Source organism: Schistocerca cancellata, chromosome 1 (genome assembly GCF_023864275.1).
Source record: "Schistocerca cancellata isolate TAMUIC-IGC-003103 chromosome 1, iqSchCanc2.1, whole genome shotgun sequence".
NCBI lineage: Eukaryota > Metazoa > Arthropoda > Insecta > Orthoptera > Acrididae > Schistocerca > Schistocerca cancellata.
The window spans coordinates 682,722,473-682,743,505 of NC_064626.1; the positions used below are offsets into that span (position 1 = coordinate 682,722,473).

Here is a 21,033-nt window from a genome sequence, read left to right on the forward strand (position 1 = left end):
TGAAGGACATGGGGAAAGGTAGTGTTCAATAGTGTCAAGGCAAGAGTATGAGAGATGTTGGGGTATAGGGAGGTGGCATCAACAATGATGAGTAGGGATCCATGAGGTAAAGGGGTGGGGAGATAGATAGTGAAGGAAGTGGTTAGTATTTTTGATGTGGGAGGCTAAGTTCCAGGCAACTGGTTGGAGGTGTTGGTCAACAAGAGCAGAAATTCTTTCAGTGGGAGCACAATAGCCAGCTGCAATGGGGGTTCAGGATCACTGGGTTTTTGTTGGGTTTGGGTATTTAGGGGAGCATGTAGAAGGTGAGTGTGTGGGGTGTTGTTGGTGTGAGGAGATATATCGTCTCAGCTGAGATGTTCTGGGAAGGGCCTAAGGATTTCAGTAAGGACTGGAGGTTATGTTGGACTCCCAGGAGGGGATCACTCTGGCAGGGTTTGTATGGAGCATCACAGCAGTGGTGGAACCTTTGTCTACAGGGAGGATGATTATGTCAGGATCTGCTGTTAGGTTGCTAACCACCCACCCCCAGTCCCTCTTCCTACCTCTCACCTCCCTTTTCATTTATCCACTCCATTTGACACTACCCCAACCAGAACCAGTCCACCTGCCAAAAAATAGCATTAGCATTGTTAGTGGCAGCATGCCTCTTAATTGCTTCACTGTCTTCCTGTAATCTGACCTGGTAGTTATCTCACACACTCAAGCAGTACTCAAGAAAGGGTCACATTAGTGTTCTATACATGGTCTCTTTTATAGATGAGCTACACTATCTCAAAATTCTGCCAATAAACCGAAGTCGGCCCTTCATGCTCATTCTATTTCATAATGCTCTGCAACATTATGCCTAGATATTTAATTGAAGTGACTGTGTCAAGTGGCACACTACTAATGTTGTATTCCAGAGTTACAAGATTGTTTTTCTTACTCATCTGTATTAACTTACATTTTTCTAGAGGAAGCTGCCCTTCATCACACCAACTGGAAATTCTGTCCACATTTACATGTATCCTTCTACAGTCACCTTCCTGTACACTACAATCTCATCAGCAAACAACCTCAAATTGCTGCTCATGCTGTCCATCACATCACTTATGCATTCTGATTATGCCTTTGTTCATTGAGAAGAATGTACTGTGTCCTATTACTTAGGATGTCTTTGAGCCACTCATATCTGGGAACCTAATCCACATGCTTTTACCTTTATGAACAGTCTTCTGCAGTGGGGCACCAAGTCAAACACATTCTGGAAATCTAGGAATATGGAATCTGCCTGTTACCCTCTATCCATGGATTGCAGATATCATATGAGAAAATTACAAGCTGAGTTTTGCATGATTGGTGCTTTTTAAATGCATGCTGATCTGTGGACAGAAGCTTCTCTGTGTCACAAGGAAATTGATTATGTTCAGACTCAGAATATGTTTAAAATTTTTGCACCAGATTGACATTAAGGATATTGGTATGTAATTTTTTAGGTCCATTCTTGTAAATTCTTATATCTCGGAGTCATCTGCACATTTTAGAGGTGCTTGGGACTTTGCTTTAAGTTGTTTCTCTATGCCAGGGATGTCTACTATTATGTCCTCCATTTAGGAGTCTGTTTGACAGTCAAACTATGGCATGTTTGTATGTTTCTCCTGCATCACTGATTTCTTCATGTCAAATTTAAAACTTCAACATTCCTTTTCCTGTCTTCTACTGTCATACCAGCCTGGCCAATGAGTGACTGGATAGAAGCCCTTTGACCTGTTTAACAAGTATTTGTAGGACCAGATTTTCTTGGTTCGGCAAGATCTCTTGCTAAGGTATGACAAAAAAAGTTGTATATTTCATGCATCAATCTTTTTAGAGATGGCAGTTGTCATTTGTACATTCCTTTTTAAACTAAGAGTGCAACAGTTGTTATTTCCTAAGCATATTTTGTTATTGAACCACAGTGGGTCCGTTCTGCCCTTAATCTAGTTATCTGGCACATATTTATCTAGTATGATTTACAATCAGTTTAAACTTTGCTCATAAGTCTACTGTGTGCATCATATTGGAACTAAATGATGTCCACTTATTTTCTAAGCATGATGGGAACCCCTGCTTGCCTGCTTTTTCTGGCAAAAATACTCTCTTAGCCTTCTTCTTGGATTTATTAGCTTTAGTTACCATATTCACTATGATGACATCGTGATCAATTATCCCTGCCTCTGCCTCTATACTGAAACTCTCGGTAGTTAGCCATCAGCCTCCATTGGTGATGCATCAGGAGAATAGCAAATTACATATTTATCTTTTTCTTCTTGCTTTTATAAGTTAACAGTGAGTGCATCCAGTGTGTGGATGCAGATGGAGTTGGTGACAGTTCGCAAGCAGTTGTAGACACTTAAGGCTGCAGTCAGCCATCTGCAGGCTGATGCCTTGATGTGTCGCAGTGGCAGATAATCTGATGTGTCACATGGTAGACCTCAGGTGTCTGTTGTTTTGCCCATGGTCTGTACTGCCGAGGCACCTCCTAGTGCATCTGACGTGGTAGATCTGCCCTCACAGCAGGATGAATGGCAGGTGGTAACACATTTGAGTTGCAATGTGAAGGCTGACCATCTCTCCCCCCCCACCTCCTGCCCCTTCAGTAGGGCCAGAACAGGCACACTGGAAGAGGAGTTTATTAGTTAATGGGAACTCCTATTTTAGGTGCATTATAGAGTCCCTTAGGCAAACAGCATCCCATACCAAAAAGAAGTTCAATGTGTGCTTTCTCTGTCTGTGAGAGGGCCTTGTACAAGATGTGGGGGGTCCCTGCCTATAATTATCAAGAGTGCAAGGTGTAGTCTGTAAGTTGGGACTCATGTGGAGACCAATGATGCTTGGATTTGGTGGCCATCCTCATTTCGTATGGGTGGCTGGTGAAAGTGTTGAAGACTGCTAGCTTCCCTTGCAGGGTACAAGTAGAGCATACAATTTCCAGATTTGTTCCCCGAGTTTGTCAGGATCCTTTGGTTTGAAGCTGAGTGGAAAGTCTCAACAAAGGCTCCATCAATTCTATGATGATCTTGGCTTCAGCTTTTTGGACCTGCTTTATGGTGTGGAGAATTGTAGGACTCCTCTGGATAGCACAGGGGTGCATTACACAAAGGAAGCAGCCACTTGGATGACGTGGTACTTGTGGAATGCAAAGAGGTCTTTTTAGATTAGGTGGGCTTGAGGTCCTCTCATGAATGCCCACTTGTTGACATGCAGAGAGTGAAATCTTATCTCGTACAAAGTGAAGACAGTTTGGCTTTCAAATTTTAACAATAAATTGTAGATGTATTCATATCAAAGATCCTGAATGTTCTGCCCTCATGGAAAGTTGTCATGCTTAAATTATTCTTGGGACCAAGAGCTGGCTAAAATCTGAAGTAGAAAGTTCCAAAATATTCAGCAAGGAATGGAATGTATATAGAAAAGGCAGGTTACCATAGGAGGATGATTTTTTATTGCAGTCGACACAAACATCGCATCTATCAACGTTAAAACTGAGTCTGACTGTGAAGTCATCTGCATGTGAGTAATAGGCCTAGCTGAATTAAAGTTAATTATCAGACTTTTTTACTGGCCAACAGTTTTCATGATAACAGTTGCTAACAAGGGAACCTCCCCATCGCACCCCCCTCAGATTGAGTTATAAGTTGGCACAGTGGATCGGCCTTGAAAAACTGAACACAGATCAGTCGAGAAAACAGGAAGAAGTTGTGTGGAACTATGAAAAAATACGCAAAATATGCAAACTGAGTAGTCCATGTGCAAGATAGTCAACATCAAGGATAGTATGACGTTAGGAACGCCGTGGTCTCATGGTTAGCGTGAGCAGCTACGGAATGAGAGGTCCAAAGTTCAAGTCCCCTTGAGGGAAAAGTTTAATTTTTTATTTTCAGTTTAGGTGACAAACTCAAGTTTTCATCACTTTTTTGGGAGTGATTATCACATCCACAAGAAAACCTAAATCGGGCAAGGTAGAAGAATCTTTTTACCCATTCGCCAAGTGTACGAGTTAGGTGGGTCGACAACATATTCCTGCCATGTGACGCACATGCCGTCACCAGTGTCGTATAGGATATATCAGATGTGTTTTCCTGTGGAGGAATCGGTTGACCTATGACCTTGCAATCAAATGTTTTTGGTTCCCATTGGAGAGGCACGTCCTTTCGTCTACTAATCGCACGGTTTTGCGGTGCGGTCGCAAAACACAGACACTAAACTTATTACAGTGAACAGTAAACTTATTACAGTGAACAGAGATGTCAATGAACGAACAGACAGATCATAACTATGTGAAAATAAAGATAGTAAAATTTTCACTCGAGGGAAGACTTGAACCAAGGATCTCTCGTTCCGCAGCTGCTCACGCTAACCACGAGACCACAGCACTCTTGTATTGATGTTATCCTTGATGTTGCCTATCTTGCACATGGACTACTCAGTTCGTATATTTTGCTTATTTTTTCATAGTTTCACACAACTTCTTCCAGTTATCTCGATTTATATGTGTTCAGTTTTCAAGGCCTATCCACTGTGCAACTTATAACTAAATCTGAGGGGGGTGCGATGGGGAGGTTCCCTTGTAAGAATGTCTACACTCAGTAGCACAGAAATACCCAGATTGTGCAACGTTAGTTGGAGGTGACTTTACCTAGTATAGACTGGGATGTCTATGGATTCATTACAGATGGCACAGTCAGTCAGTCTTGTGAAGTACATTTGAACACATTTTCTGGAAACTGTCTTGAGCAGCTAGTTTGAGAGCCCACATATAATGTAAATATTTTAGACATTGTAGTTATGAACAGACCTGATCTTATTGCCAATGTCAGTATAGAGACAGGGACTAGTCATCACGATGTCATCATAGTGATAATTGTTACTTAAGTTACTAAATCCTTCAAGAAGGGTAGGAGATTGTTCATGCTAGAAAGAGCAGATAAGCAGCTGTTAGGGTCCCACTTAGACAATGAATGAGCATCATTTAGTTCAAATATGATTAACATAGAGGAATTATGGGCAAAGTTGAAACTTGTAGTACTTCGAGATTTCGGAGGAAATTCTAGAATCACTTGGCCTTCCAATGTTTTGAACATCCGATATTTTAGATATGAGTAGGAGAAATAAATCAGCCAACTGCGCATAATTTATTTGTATGTGCAGATCAAAAAGAACAGCCACGAGGAAAAAGATGGACACCGTAGCCAAATGGCTGCAGACAAGTACTTGCCGTATGGTCCAGAGTTTCGTGTACGGGCAATGAAGAACAGGAAAATTTTATGTAGTATTCCGTGTTCTTTAATGTCTGTAAAAAGACAAGTGAACGGTTGAAAGTAGTTTCCTAAGACACTTATGTGTTGGACTTGAATAAGAATAGAGACTTTTAAATTTTTTTGTGTATCGGTTATGATCAAAGTAAGGCACATGTAAGCTATTTTGTGAATTGTAAATGATTCTAATGTTCAAAGAATGAGTTAGCTTGCCACAGTTATTATTTATGAATGTTGAAAATATATTGTGATTGAACTGAAAAGTGTTCTATGAGTACACAAATTATTTCAAGAATAGAAAAGTAGTTAGCAAATTCCCTTAACCAGCAACATATCTTTGGAGAAAAAGCTGATGGGAGACTGATGCAGCGGATTAACCTGAGAAGAGGATCTGGTATGCATAATGGGCGAGTTAACTGAATTGAGAGATGTGGAGAGTCTTGCACCCCAGCACCACACTGTCTCTGGATGTCATTCGGAGAACATTAGAATGTGGCAACCGTGACAGGACCCAAAGAAAATGGGAATTTTATGACAGAAATGGGAAGAAGATATGAGTTGCCATAGCAACCAGACTCAACAAGATATGAGAACTGTTTCCAATAGTAGCATTGAGTCCAATAAACCAGTGGAAGAAAGTTACGAGTGCAATGCAGTAAAAGACTTGAGAAGTGAAGAAAACTGGAGAGAAGACCTCAATTTTTCAACTAAGAAGATCGGGTATGGAAAGTAAGCAGTCTTCACACACATACATCATGCTGACGCCGATGCAGTAACCAGCCACTGACACTGACTGCTCCAGTTGCTGCTCACCAGTGCTGACTCTATGTCCGCTCATTGTTGACAACGCTGAAACCAACATTTGACGCCGCTGGCAGTGCTGTCCACTGGTGCTCATTATACAATCACTCAGAATTCCATGCCGGGTGAGTGTGAAAAAAACATTATTACTCTAATAAGAAGTGTTACAAAATACTGTGGGGTGAACTTTTACTGTGTAATTGGTATAATTGAAATTAGTCTCAGATGCTCACAAGAGCTGAAGTCTATAGAAGCAGGGACAGTATACAACCAGTAGGAGATACATCAGAACCAGCCATGGCTATGAGAATTACTAAAGAAGGGCCTGACTTGTCTGCATTAGTAAATTTAATTAAATCCCAGAATGAAGCTCTAACTAGATTAGATGCTAAGTTGGAAGCACAGAGTGCAATTTCAAATGCTCAAATTGCCTCTTTGATGAATGAAATAAGTACTACTTTAATTGAAAAGCTAGAAGCATAGGGTGAAGCTTTAGATTCTAAGTTTGATGTATTAAATGATAAAGTGGAGAATTTGCAATTAAATTTATAGAATGAATTAAGTAATTCCTTAACTGTCCAGATGAATCAAATGTTTACTGTCCTGAGCCAAAAGCAGGATGACCAATTTCAGAAATTGACCCAGAAATTAGAATTTGACATTGAAGTAAAGTGTAATAATACAGAGTCTGAATTTAGTGAAAAATATGGATCATTTCAGAGTGTGTGTAATGTTACATTTGAAGCGGTAAAACAAAGGCGCGCATACTTTGAAAGATATTGTGGAAAGACAGGACAAGCTGATCCCTATTGTCCAATTGCAAATTACAGGTGTCAACACTTGAGTTGATGACGTAGAATGGAATATCAGGGAAAAATTAGCCAACTTTGACATTATAAATGTAGGTAGTCTGGCGGAACCTTTCGAGATAATTATAGAGCGAGAAATTATCGAGAGTATAATCTCCGGAAACGTTTCAACTGTTGCTTTTTCCAAACTTAATGATAATAGCAATGTTAGAGATTATTCATGGAAAGAATTCAAACTTGCCCAGAACAGATTAGAACATAGAATAACTTTTTTAATGTCATGCTTCCTAGTAAAATGGTAATTGTTTTGTTGTGGGGAGACTTGCACATAAAATTTAATGAGAAATAATGGTCCATAAGTAATCGAGTGAGGTTAATGTGAGATCCATGGGATTCGGGCGGAGTCACATCTGTCCCCCAGGGACGTTAACGTTCTGTGTTAACGGGCGGAGTGACGACCGCTGGCTCCCGAGTTGTTTTCGGTGTTCTTTCCGAAATTACTTTTCCTGCACCGAATTCCCTTCAAATCTCAAACTATACTAGCATTCTTATACTATCCTATGGTCCTATAGCTCCTCCATCCTTATTTTTACTTAAATGACAAGCAATGGCTGCTGCAAATCACTAATATCAAGGCCTTACTGTTTCTTGTAATCTCAAAGGGGTTACGTATGCTTCTGGTCCACGTTATGTAATCAACTGAATAAATTTTGTTGTTATATCAAGTCAAGACTGAAGAATGTATTAGTGGTCTTATAATATGCTCTCTAAATGCAGTTGGATTCCGATTTAACGTATCGACAGTTACATCCATAACAATTAGTGCTCAGTGTAGATGTAAGTCAACTACATGCTCCGCTCTAGTTAGCATTAAATCCTGACATCAACATAGAGTATTTTATACCTTTTGTGAGACGTAATGTAAAGGGGAGGGTTTGTATTGATTTTGAGAGGGGTGGTTAGTGTAGGTAAAAGCATGAATAATACTACGCACACATTACATCATTCAGACAACCCTCACAGACAAGTGTGACCAATTCTTCACCATTTGCAGATACGTCTGCCTGTGTCTGTAGATGTGCATATGGATATGTGTGTGTGCGCGAGTGTATACCTGTCCTTTTTTCCCCCTAAGGTAAGTCTTTCCGTTCCTGGGACTGAAATGACTCCTTACCCTCTCCCTTACAACCCACATCCTTTTGTCTTTCCCTCTTCTTCCCTCTTTCCTGATGAAGCAACATTGGGTTGTGAAATCTTGAAATTTGTGTGTGTGTTTGTGTGTATTTTACTGTGTCTATCTACCAGCGCTTTCTCGTTTGGTAAGTATAGGACTAATAATGACCCCATATCACATATGTACATAAGTATAGAAAAGCTAGGATAATTCCACATCAAGTATGCATCAGTAGGATACATGAGTAAGGAAAGGGGACAAAGCCACAGGAGAAGTTATAAAAGAGGGTCAGTCTGTTAAATATTCTGACAACGTGTAGGATTGTGGGACTGTTATAGCCCAAGTAAGCATAAAATATATTGAATAACGGATATAGGCATGATGTACACTGGAAGTGTAGAAGTTGTTGCGTAAAGGAGGACTCTAGGATATGAAGTGAGGTATTAAAGAGTGAGTATGAAGTGTGAAATAGATTTTTATTTTACCAGATAGTATTTAATTATGGTGTACATAAAGAAGCATACTGGGGCTATGAACTATGAAGCCTACTCAGGAAGGAGAAGGAGGGTGCACCTGCATTTATTGGGTGAAAAGGGCAGATAGGCAGACCCAAGAGAGGCTGACCTAGACTGTGCAGACAGGGGCACCAAGAAGGGGATTGACCTGTACCATAAATCAGGAAGTTAAAAGTAGCATACCTATCAAAATGGGAGGAGTAATAGCATTCATAGGGTCAACCCATAGGTAAGGTATACATACTGTGTCTAAAAGGAAAAGGGCAGTGTTGTGACAAAAGTCACACATTTTGTAGAAATTATTCTGGTAAGTTTGAATTCTCTATTTTACTAGCAGGGTCAGGTTGTATGTTTAAGAGTGTCTGAAAGAACACTTTTATTTGCCCTGAGTTCCTCCAGACTACAAGAAACTGTAGATAATGAAATGGATAAATAGTAAAGAAAGAAAAAGAGAAACAGTACAGAATGGTAATGTAAAGAGCAACCATAATTAAGGGTCAGTGACACCTGGAGTTTACGACTGGAAATGCAGACTGAGTCCTAACGAATCCTAAATATTAGGAAAACTTATCAGAGTACCATTAAATATTCGAGTTTGATGTCAACTTAGTGTAAGAGTAGAATGAAGAAAAAGTTAGTTAAAGTTTACTATAAATAAGTACAAAGAACTATGTTGCAATGTATACTGGTAAAATTTTATGTGATATAAGTTTACCTAATGATTTTATAAAATATGGAATGTTCGATTTAAGGGGGGGGGGGGGGGGGGGGAATATATAGTGCTTTGAGAAATTTGGAGGAAATTCTAGAATCACTCGACCTTCCTATGTTTCAAACAACCGATATTTTAGATATGAGTAGGAGAAACAAATTAGCCGACTACGCATAGTTTATTTGTGTATGCAGGTTAAAAAGAACAGCCACGAGGAAAAAGATGGACATGGTGGCCAAATGGCTGCAGACAAGTACTTGCTGTACGGTCCACAGAGTTTTGTGCACGAGCAAAGAAGAACAAGAAAAATTTATGTAGTATTCTGTGTTCTTTAATGTCTGTGATGATTGTAAAAAGACTAGTGGACAGTTGAAAGTAGTTTCCTAAGGACACTCATGTGTTGGACTCGAATGAGAATAGAGACTTACATTTTTTCATGTCTCAGTTATGGTCAAAGTGAGACACATGTAAGCTATTTTGTGAAGTGTAAATGATTCTAATGTTCAAAGAATGAGATAGCTTGCCAAAGTTATTGTTTATGAAAGTTGAAAATATATTGTGATTGAATTGAAAAGTATTCTACGAGTACAAAAATTATTTCAAGAATGGAAAAGTAGTTAGTAAATTCCCTTAACCAGCAATATATCTTCAGAGAAGAGGCTTTTGGGAGACTGACGTAGCAGATTAACCTGAAAGAGGATCTGGTACACATAATGGGCAAGTTAACTGAATTGAGAGACTAAGTGTAAATTGTACCATGGATAAGTATATGCCAATTAACTGGATTAAGGATCAAAAAGACTCACCGTGGTTTAATAGCAAAGCTCAGAAAATGCTGAGTAATGCTGTTCTCGGTTCCTAGAGTAATTTGAGTGTGACAAATTTCCTGACTTGGTTTAAACGTGTTGGTGACTTGGTACTCCCTATCTCTCCTGCCTACTCCACTCATAACTGCTATTTAGTAGCAGAAAATTCTTCTTTTAAATATATGTAGTTGTTTTAGGCTTCTTAACAGGCTGTTACTATACACTTAACAATTGTGAGAGTGCACTGATCACTGTTGATAGATAACAATTATTGTGTACTACATGAAAGAATGGTAATTTACTAAAAACATTCTTTCCTATAAGTGCCAAAAAAGACTGACATGTCCAGAATGAAAATATTTGGCCAATTTATGGCAGGAACTAGCAAAAAACTTTTAATTTATTTTAAAAATATAGGTTTTTTGATTTTTTTGTCTTATATGTGTGAGCAGATTATTAAAATGGTTTGCATAGCATTTGACTGCAGAGCTCACATGAAAATTATTTTGTAACTTATACTGAAGTAATGTGCATCACAATGATTTGAGATTGAATTTTTTATTTGCCGTATGACTAATTTCTTGTTGGCTTCTGTCTTGGGATCTGTGGACTATGCTTGTTTAACAGTTATCCTGATGTTTTTCCATCTTGGCAGACTACCAGCAGCACTGGAGGGTGAACATTTGACAATGCCAGGCACTTGTGCTGGTGAGCTGTCAATAAAATTGTTAAACAAATGTTGCCCAAAGATCCTGAGTCAACAGGCAGTGCATCAACAAGTTGACATGGAAACCTAAACAACTTTGAATTATATGTATTAAAATATGAAAGTCACTGTCAAGAACTTTCTAAGACATTCGCTTGTCAACTCTCCACAATATTGCTCACTTTACCCAGAACAAATACTCTGATGAGCAAAACATTAGGACCATCTGCTATGCATTGTATTGTATGGAACTGTGGATCTAGAAATGACGTAGAGGCTTCGTCCCCACCGTAGCCCATAGTGGTACACAATCCCACTACAGGCTACAGCAGTCCACTCACTCCACCGCTGCCCCACACTGAACCAAGGGTTATTGTGCGGTTCGGCCCCCGGTGGACCCCCTCTGGGAATGTCTCACACCAGATAAGTGCAACCCAAATGTTTGCATGGTAGAGTAATTATGGTGTATGCGTACATGGAGAAAGTGTTTGCGCAGCAATTGCCAATGTAGTGTAACTGAGGCAGAATAAGGGGAACCACCTAGGCAGATGGAAAACTGCCTCAAAAACCATCCACAGACTGGCCGGCACACTGGACCTCAGCACTAATCCACCAGGCGAATTCGTGCTGGGGACTGGCACGCCTTCCTGCCCGGAAAGCAGTGCATTAGACCGCACAGCTAATTGGGCGGGCACCATCTGCTTAGTAGCATGTTGGTCTACATCTGGAATGAAATATAGCAGTGATTCTGGAATGCAATACAGCAGTGATTCTGTATTGCACAAATTTGACACATCTTTGGTGCATTTTGAAAGGTATATGAGACCAAATGTCCATGCACAGGTCACACATTTCCCATAAATTATGAGCCAGTGGTTTGTAAGCAGGGACCTGGTACCCGATAGTGTTCCAGATGTGTTCAGTTGGGTTCAGATCAGGTCAATTTGATCGCCAGACATCAATGTGAGTTCACGATAATGCTCCTCAAATCACAGCAGCATGATTTGCTGAAAGACACCACTGCCAATGAGGAAGACATCAAGCATCAAGGGATACATGTGGCCCACAGTAATGTTGATATATGTCTTAGAATATACAGTCCACAACCAGATAACAAAATTCCGAACTACATACAGCTTACTAGGCAAATACCAATCAGGTTTTAGTAAACATTGCAGCAAAACATCTACCTTAGTAAAGGTAACAGCTGATCTGAAGCTTGCCATGGATGCACAAGAGGTGACAATTGTGCTTCTTCAACTTCAGCAAATCCTCTGACACTGTCAACTTTGACACTTTACTAGCCAAACTTAGCAGCTTGGATTTCTGGCCAAGTGCAGTGCCATGGTTTTGCTCATACCTGATGTCTTGCTAGGAATATGTCACGTTGGCACCACCAAGTCACAATGGAAGCAGGTAGTCTCAGGCATCCGCCATGTTGCACAGTGGAGGTAGGTAGTATGAGGCATCCCCCAGGGATCAGTATTAAGTCCCATACTCTTTTCATTGTATGTCAATGATGTGTCATCAGTTTTGTCCTATTGTAAATACCACATGTTCACTCATGACTTCCAGTTGCAAAACCAATAAACCTGAAGATAGCTATCGGGAATCTCAATACTGATCTGTTTGCACTATCAAAATTGGCATAAACATAGTGTTAAAGCTTGAACCATCCAAAACCAAAGTGGTAGTGGTTGGTCATTCTAGGAACATTAGCCTGAAATATCAAGAATCACTAACGTCTTTAATACTGAATAGAACAAATCTCAACTTTTGTCCCTCAGCAAAGAGTCTAAAAAGAATGACAGGTGAAAATCTAAATTGGATTGAGCGTGTAACTGCAATGTGCGAGAAGGTATCAGCACCCTTTCATACCTTACAAAAATATGAAAAACTCTTCTTTCTTGACCTGAAAAAATACTTAGGTGAGCACTTATCCTTCCAATTATTGTAATCAATAATTATCCTGCAAGGTCTTTCTCAGAAATGCTCACAGCACCTGGAACTAGGTATGAATGCCTGTGTTTAATGTATCTGTGATGCTCAACTCTTTGATCATATTTCACTATCAGATGCACAGCAGTACTGGTTGTGAGCAGACAAGGGCAGAAATATCCATACCCTCATTCTTCTCTACTGTCTTAACAATGTACACTATCCCTCACATCTCTCCTCAACCACAACACTTGTGTCTGAGCAATATGGCAAAAACAACTGTTCCCATCAGAGCAAAATCCTTTCTGTTCCACTCCATCCTTCAACCATTTTCTCAAAGTCTTCCCCAGTAGCAGGAACTCGACTCTGGAAAAACCTCCAACAGTATATTAGAGAAGTGAATAACAACTCCATCTTCAGAAGATAGTTAGACATATCTACTGAAGCAACAATAATGACTACCATTGTCTCTGTGCGCACTTGTTACCCCTGTACATCCTTCTTTCCAACCAGATCTTTCTCATTAGACCAGTGTTTTTAGCTGGTGAAGTCTCCTTAAATATCATTTCTCCAAAACTCACTATATCAGAAAACATTTATTTTATACATCTATAAATCCTTTTTATATCTGCCACTATCATTACTATTATTATTACTATTATCACTGTTAGTGGTAGCAGCAGGGGCACAAATACTGCCAGTATAAATTTTATTAGTTCAGTATTATTTACACAAATTGTCACCATGACACAAATCATTTTAATACCCTTTGTCATAGTCAAATTGTTATTTCTTGGGTAACTATTTTGTAAAAAAGAGACTGTATGTGTGCAACCCTGGTCCAATCAGATCAGGTTAAATAAATAAATGTGATCCATGGTTGTTGTAGTGCCTTTTATTATTACCACAGGTCCCTTAGAAGCCAAGTGAATGATTCTGCACCTGCCCCGTTTGCCTGGATGATGGTGTGTTTGGACATGACCATCGACCTAGTGTAACAAGAAATGTAATTCAACTGACCAGGTGACACATTTCCAGTCCTGATGATTGCATGCCCACATTAATCATAATTGACAATGTTGTTGGCTCAACATTGGAATATGCAGGAATCGTCTGCTGTGGAGCCCAGTGTTGAAGAACGGGTTCAGAGCAGTGTGCACTGGAGCACTTGTGCCGGCACCAGCATTGTACTCTGCCATTACATTTGCCACAGACTGCAGTCTATTCCAGCTTTGCTGTTTCTAAAGTGCTCATTCTCAGGTGCTGGGCCATAAGACTATCCTGTATCAAATTCACTTACATCAATGGATTTCCCCATCTGTGTTCAGTATTGTCACTACAATGATTCCCCATTCATCTTTGCTCCAACTAAATACTTTCCACACCATGTCACATCCCCACAGAATCTTTCATGGACAAAAGCATTGTTATGGGCAACCACTCATCATAAACAGAAAGCACAGAAGAGTAACAGGTACATAAAATTGTGGCTACTGTAGCTCAGTCATTGTTGCAGTTTTCATCAGAACACACATAATGAGACTTCTCTCTCATGATGATGTGACATAATAGGGTTCAATAGAGATCTCAAGTGGAGTAGGTAGAAAGGATGTGAGTGGACAGTTCCCACATGTTGAGAGATATGAGTAGCAGTCACGCACCTATGACAACAGTGACTCAGGAAGATGGGAGGAGAAAGATGAGAATGAGGTGTTGTACTATAAGACTGAAACATGGCTGCTGCTTGTGTCAATTTTTAAATTTCATTCCTTATTGTGCATGTACATTTTTGGCATTGATCTCTCTCTACAATTTTTAACTCACACACTTCCTTCCTTTACAACCTAATTCCTCTTCTTTTTCTATAATCTTCAAGTTTGTTATCCTTTTTACAAACCCTCTATATATTCCTTCCACATTTCAGCTTTTTGATTCTTTCCTTAGTAACTCTTCATATTCTTATGGCAGAAGAGGTGGAAGATATGACACAGTGAGAATAATTTGACAAATCACTAAAAGACCAAAGTGGAAACAACTTCCCTAGAGTAGATGACATGTCCTCAGATTTGTCAAGTTCCTTAGGAGGGCCAGAGTAACTGTTGTGTGAGTTTGGTGGACATGTGAATGTACTAGCTGTCCAGATTTCAGGTGAGTAAATGTGGAAATGTTGTTGTTGTTGTTATAGCCTTCAGTCTGAAGACTAATTTGGTGTAGCTCTCTATGCTAATCTATCCTGTGTAACTGTCTTCATCTCTGCTAATCACAATCTACATCCATTTGAAGTTGCTTCTTTGGTCTCCATCTACAATTTTTAATCTGCTCACTTCCTTCCACTACAAAACTGACAATTCTTTGATGCCTCAGGATGTGTCCTATAAATTGATCCCTTCTTTTAGTCAAGTTGTGCCATAAGTTTCCTTTCTTTCCCAATTCAGTTCAGCACTTCCTCATTGGTCATTGGATCATCCATCTAATCTTCAGCATTCTTCTATAGCACCACATTTTAAAAGTCTTTATTCTTTCCTTGTCTGAAATGCTTATTGTCCAAGTCTCACTATGATACAAGGCTATACTTGTACTCATGACAAATAGCCCCAGAAAATAATTTGTAACACTTAAATTCCTATTACATATTAACAAAACAAATTCCTCTTTTTCAGGAATGCTTTTCTTGCTATTGACAGTCTGCACTTTATATTCTCTCTGCTTCAGCTGCCATAGGTTATTTTGCTGCCAAAATATCAAAATTCATCCACTACTTTTAGTGTCTCATTTCCTAATCTAATGCCATTAGCAATAACTGATTTAATGTGACTACATTCCATTACCCTTGTTCTACTTTTATCAGTGTTCATCTTATAACCTCTTTTAAGACTCTGTCCATTCTGTTCAACTGCTCTTTCAAGTCCTTTGCTGTCTGATAGGACTATAATGTAATTGCCAAACCTCAAAGTTTTTATTTCTTCTTCCTGACCTTTAATACCCTATCCAATTTTCTCCTTGTTTTTCTTCAAAACATATCGAATGTACATATTGAATATCACTTGGGACAGGCTACAACCCTGTCTCAGTCCTTCTTGACTATGGGCTCTCTCCTCCATGTCCTTCCACTCATATAACTGTGTTTCTGTAAAAGTTGTACATAACCATTTGCTCCCTGTATTTTAACCTTTCTGATTTAAAAATTTCAAATATTGTAGTTCAGCCAACATTGTCAACAGTGTTCTCTAAAAGTACAAATGCTATAAACTTAGATTTGTTATTCTTAAACCTATCTACTAGCAGGGTGTATATGCTGACAAGGAAACAAAATTCCTGGATTTCCCAGTTAAAAATACACTTTCTCCCAGGTGAAAACACACTTTTACCGCATTAAGTGACAGTATATTTTCCCTGCAAAACTTATCAATCCTTTGAATGGTTATGGTTTTATACACAGGCATTGAATCTCCTGGCACTTTATAAAATGAAACTTAGGGAAAAAGACACGTTTTGGAAATGTCTTTGTTGTGCAGCAATATGTATGCTGTGTATTTTCGTATTACGAAAGTATACATTGGAATTCCACCAAACACCACATGTTACTTTCCGAATAATTGAAATCAAGTTTGCGATATGCTTTTGTAAGCCAGTCATAGCTCATGTCACGTGATCTCGCCAGCCGATGATAGCGGATATTCAGAACATAGGACACGTGATGTAGTCAGCCAACAGCAACATCACTGTTAAGCAGCACAAACACACAAACAGGGAAAGTTAATAGTTTAAATTAATATACACAGTGTTGCTACAAGAAAAGCAAAGCTTTACATATAGTATTGGTCTCTAAGGTTAATAAACTGCATGAGATAGTGGATATTCAGAACATAGGACACGTGATGTAGTCAGCCAACAGCAACATCACTGTTAAGCAGCACGAACACACAAACAGGGAAAGTTAATAGTTTACTTAATATACACAGTGTTGCTACATGAAAAGCAAAGCTTTACATATAGTATTGGTCTCTAAGGTTAATAAACTGCATGAGAAGATAAACTTTTGCATATAATGTTGATCTTTTTTGCGCGTGTTACACTTTAAGATATATCACACAAATGTGCCAGTAAAATTTTTAATAATGACATAAATGTCTGATCTTCAGTGTTCGAAATTCTTCTAAATGGCTCGTCATCAAAGTTGATTTTTAAATGAGAGTCAAACGCTATGTGATTTAAGAAGTTCATGGTACATTCTTGCACATAGTTCAACTTACATAAAAGGATATTTACTTTGAAAGTAACATTTTTCAAACCACCATTTGCAATATTTTCCTGCGACCTGTTAGAAATAGGTTCATTTCAGCAATTTCCAGAGAGTGCAGATAACAGGGGACACCGCGCTTGCACAGCTACCACGATGTAGGAAGCCCGTATGTATGTACGTGTAAAACATTGAAAGATCATGCATTATGTCATAAAAGAAACAAGACATCAGAGGATACTCCAAGGGTATCGGTATTTTGTCAACCATACTAAAAAGTGCACTTTTAAAATGCATACTTAAAGTGCACATTCATATGACCAGATTCCCAATGAAGTAGACCTCGACCTGATATTCAGCTTTTCAGTGTGGTTTTCGGGATGTAAATTTTCTTGGAGCACCAGTGCTGTATTAGATCATGTTTGGTTCTTTATTATGGCATAATACTATACGTGCTAGAAGATGAAAATCTGCACTTGAAATGCAGTGAACAGTTGAAACTATTAGTAGTAACACCGTAGAAACTACTGTGGAATTAAACATTTCGTTTCAAATACAATGACTGCCTCTGCAGAAAAGGTTAATAAAAGTCAAATTTCTTTAGCAAACAGACAAAAATAACTTCACTGTTCTGCAAGGCATTTAATGCTTGACTGTCAGAAAGGTGGAAATAAAATAAAAACTGAAACTAATAACATATTTTAGCTTCCGTAATTATGTGAATGTATTTTAATTCACTTGATAGCTCCTGGCCACACATATCCGTTTTGTTTTCATTTGATGTGAGGGTAAACGAAGGAGAAACAGCAAAATCACTAAATGTAAACACGGGTCACGTGGAGACTACCCACTATAACTCAGACTGCTCTGCGCATCGGCCCCGAATCTACAATATTTGCTAACCGGGTCAATACTAAAAAAAAATCGAATTTCCAAAAATATGTTTATCTTGTAGCGCACATCTTTTTGAAAAGTCTGAAACATAAAACATATGTGTTCGAGGAAATGTAAGGCATGTTGTTTGGTCTTAAGTGCGCCAAAGTGCAGTGCCACGTCTATCCAGACAGCATTCTTGTATCGCACGTCATTGTATTTCACTCTGTGGTATTGAAACGTGTATATTTTGTAATGGATACCATCAAACTATATTCAGCACAGTGGAAATTGAAATGTGTGGTGCCTCTCCTGCTCCCAGTCAGCCGGTTTGACAGCCTGCCAAAAAACCTCGCAATTAATAGTGAATGGGATTATTTGAAATCAGGAGAACAAGAACTCTTCAGAAAATTTGCACTCTTTATTGCCTATTAGCTAATAACTTGCTGTTTTGTGTGACATAAAATTAAATATAGGATACATAAAACCAATAAAGACAAGAGACAAGCAAGAAAGTAAACATTTCTTCAATCCTTAGCTCCTAGCATTTTTTTTCTCTCTAATCTTGCTACAGCTTTACAGGGGGTGTTTTCGTTTCTGCAAAAGAATCTATTACCTCATCAAAGTTCATCAAACATTTTGCTACATGAAAAATCGAAATGTCGTTATCTAATACTGAAAAAGCTGTTAATACAAATAATATCCAAGACTGGAGTGGTTTCTCGATCTGATTAAGTCTATTTTGTCACTCTCTCCTAGATAAAACAAAATAGACCTTTCTGATATTGCACCAATTTTGTAACACATGCCAAGTAAATGAAACTGTTTTGGCACTAATGGTCATTTTTATAACACAACAGAATATAATTCACGAAGTACCAATATCAAATGCCTATTAGGCCCACTAAAAGCAAAAAGCTTTATGTTACCAAATAGTTTCACATTTCATTCATACGCACCAGTTTCTTAAGCATGAGATCGAAAAGTAGTATTACGAAATTTTTTTATAAATTTGGAATTGTCTTGTTCTTCCATAATTTGTGTGATGTCCCCGTTTCTTCTCCTTCCTCATTCTAACAAACATTTTTGTCATCACCAATTCTGTAGCTATTCCTGCCATTGTCAAAATTTGTTCGTCGATTAACTTCACTAACCCTGCCAGAATCACAGGTATAGTTATCCCACGATTATTCTCCGTTTAGGCGTTGTTACATGTTCATAAAACAAGTTTTCCGCATTACTGCCACAATAGAACTTAAGCAGCTGCTAACCGGGGACTGTACAACTGGACCTTACCAGTGTACCAGCAGCGATCTGGCCAAAAAATTTCTCAAAATTTCACTTTCTTGGATACACCGAGAAGATAATGCATAATCATGCTCACCTGTTATTCCTGTTAGTCGTTTATTTCCATTCTTGTAGTCTGAATCTATGGATTTTGCTAGTAATTATAACAATGCTGATCATTCGCAAACCCAATCAACCACATAATCAGACAGCGATTGGCATTCATCTGTTCGGCTTTTCTCCACTCAGCTCATATAGTGCTCTGCCAAATTCTTCTCACAGCGTTATATCTCCCACTTCTTCCTCACCTCTGCCTTCTTCTTTTTCTATAATCCTCAAGTCTGTTATCCTTATATAGACCCTCTATATTCTCCTTCCACATTTTAGCTTTCCTCTCTTTCCTTAGTAGCCCTTCATATACTTAAAAAGGCTGCTTCTCTTGTTCCAAATATGTCTTTAATTTTCTTTTAGGCAGCATATATATTTCCCTAGCTGTGCATTTGTCCCCTAGCCATTCCTGCTAGCTGTTTTGTACTTTGTGTCAGTCTCACTTTTTATTTAGATGGCTGTATTCCCTTGCACCTGCTGTATTTGCTGTATTTTATATTTTCTCCTTTCATTAATTAAATTCACTAACTCTTGTGTTATCCAGGGATTTTTATTAGGTTCTGTCTTGTTAGCTATGTGATCTGCTGCTACCTTCCCTATTCCGTCCCTCAAAGATACCCACTCTTCTTCTGAGATATACTTTTCCCCTGTTTCAGTCCTATGTCACCTAACACTCCCTCTAAAACTTCCAACAACCCCTGTTTCCTTCAATTTATCCAAGTCCAATCTCCGTAATTTCCTACCGTCTTGCAACATCTTATGTTTGGTATGTGATGGTACCAAGATAATAGCAGTACTGTGGTGTGACTCAATTTTTGCCTTAGCCAAGAAACAGAAGTGCAAGTAGCTGCTTTCACTAGTGTTATTGCTTCTGTTTGAATAGAATATGCCAGTAACATGATTTGAGCATGTGGTGATTGGTGAATACATCAGATAGGCATTGTAATTGAATCTTTCACCAGGAAAACCATCAACAATGACAAAGCACTCCATTTGTTCCTGATGTGGGTCACTGTTTATTTCCAATTAGTGTTCTGCAGTAGCCCCATCTGCTGTTCTGTTGGATTTTTCAATCTGTTGGAACTTTACTGCAATCTGCTTGTAGCAACATTTGGATTTTACCACATACACAAATGGGATTCTAACTGGAAATGTTTCATTGCTAACAATGAACTAGCTTCCTTTGCTCCTTCTCTCAATAATTAGTGAATTGTGTAACATAATACCTAAGTTGCATTTATTATTTTGCTCGTTAATTAAAATGAAGATAAATGTAATAGTATGAATGTTATATTATGACATGCAAGAGTTTAAAAAATATCACTCACTATCTTTGGTTTAAAGGGTGGCTTCACTCTCCGTGCTTCAAGTGCTTCCCAGTCCATGTCACGGAAAAAGGGATGAACGCGAATAGCAGCTTCTGTGCCTTGCGCAACCACACACCCCAACCGTTTGGCAGGATTCTTGGTCATGAACTGTGAAACAAATTAAAGTCCACTTACAAATAAACATTCTACTCACATATGATACTGACTTATGCAATATCACAGTGTGTGACGTAAATAAAACCAACTCCATTTGTGCACTTTCTTCTGTTTAGCATATTGTAACACACAGGATGGAATATTCCATTGAGTGTATAATGTCAATACTACAAAAGCAAGCATGAAATAGTTGAAATCTGTGAGATCAGATTGATCAAGCATCTGGCACTCCAGCAAGCTTTCACATGACGTCCATTACTGAGTCAGTAATCCATTGAAGGAAATTAGGGATCGTAAAATG

At 38.8% G+C, this 21,033-nt stretch overlaps 1 protein-coding gene across 2 annotated transcripts in view; it reads right to left on the bottom strand.

Moving 5' to 3' along the window:
• LOC126184229 (calcium-independent protein kinase C) overlaps positions 1 to 21,033 on the bottom strand; it is a 221,155-nt gene that overhangs the window by 14,408 nt on the left and 185,714 nt on the right. For both annotated transcript variants that reach the window (XM_049926602.1, XM_049926609.1), the window contains exon 13: positions 20,577 to 20,723. In XM_049926602.1, coding sequence (XP_049782559.1) covers positions 20,577 to 20,723 — 147 coding nt within the window. The remainder of the gene's footprint in view (positions 1 to 20,576; positions 20,724 to 21,033) is intronic.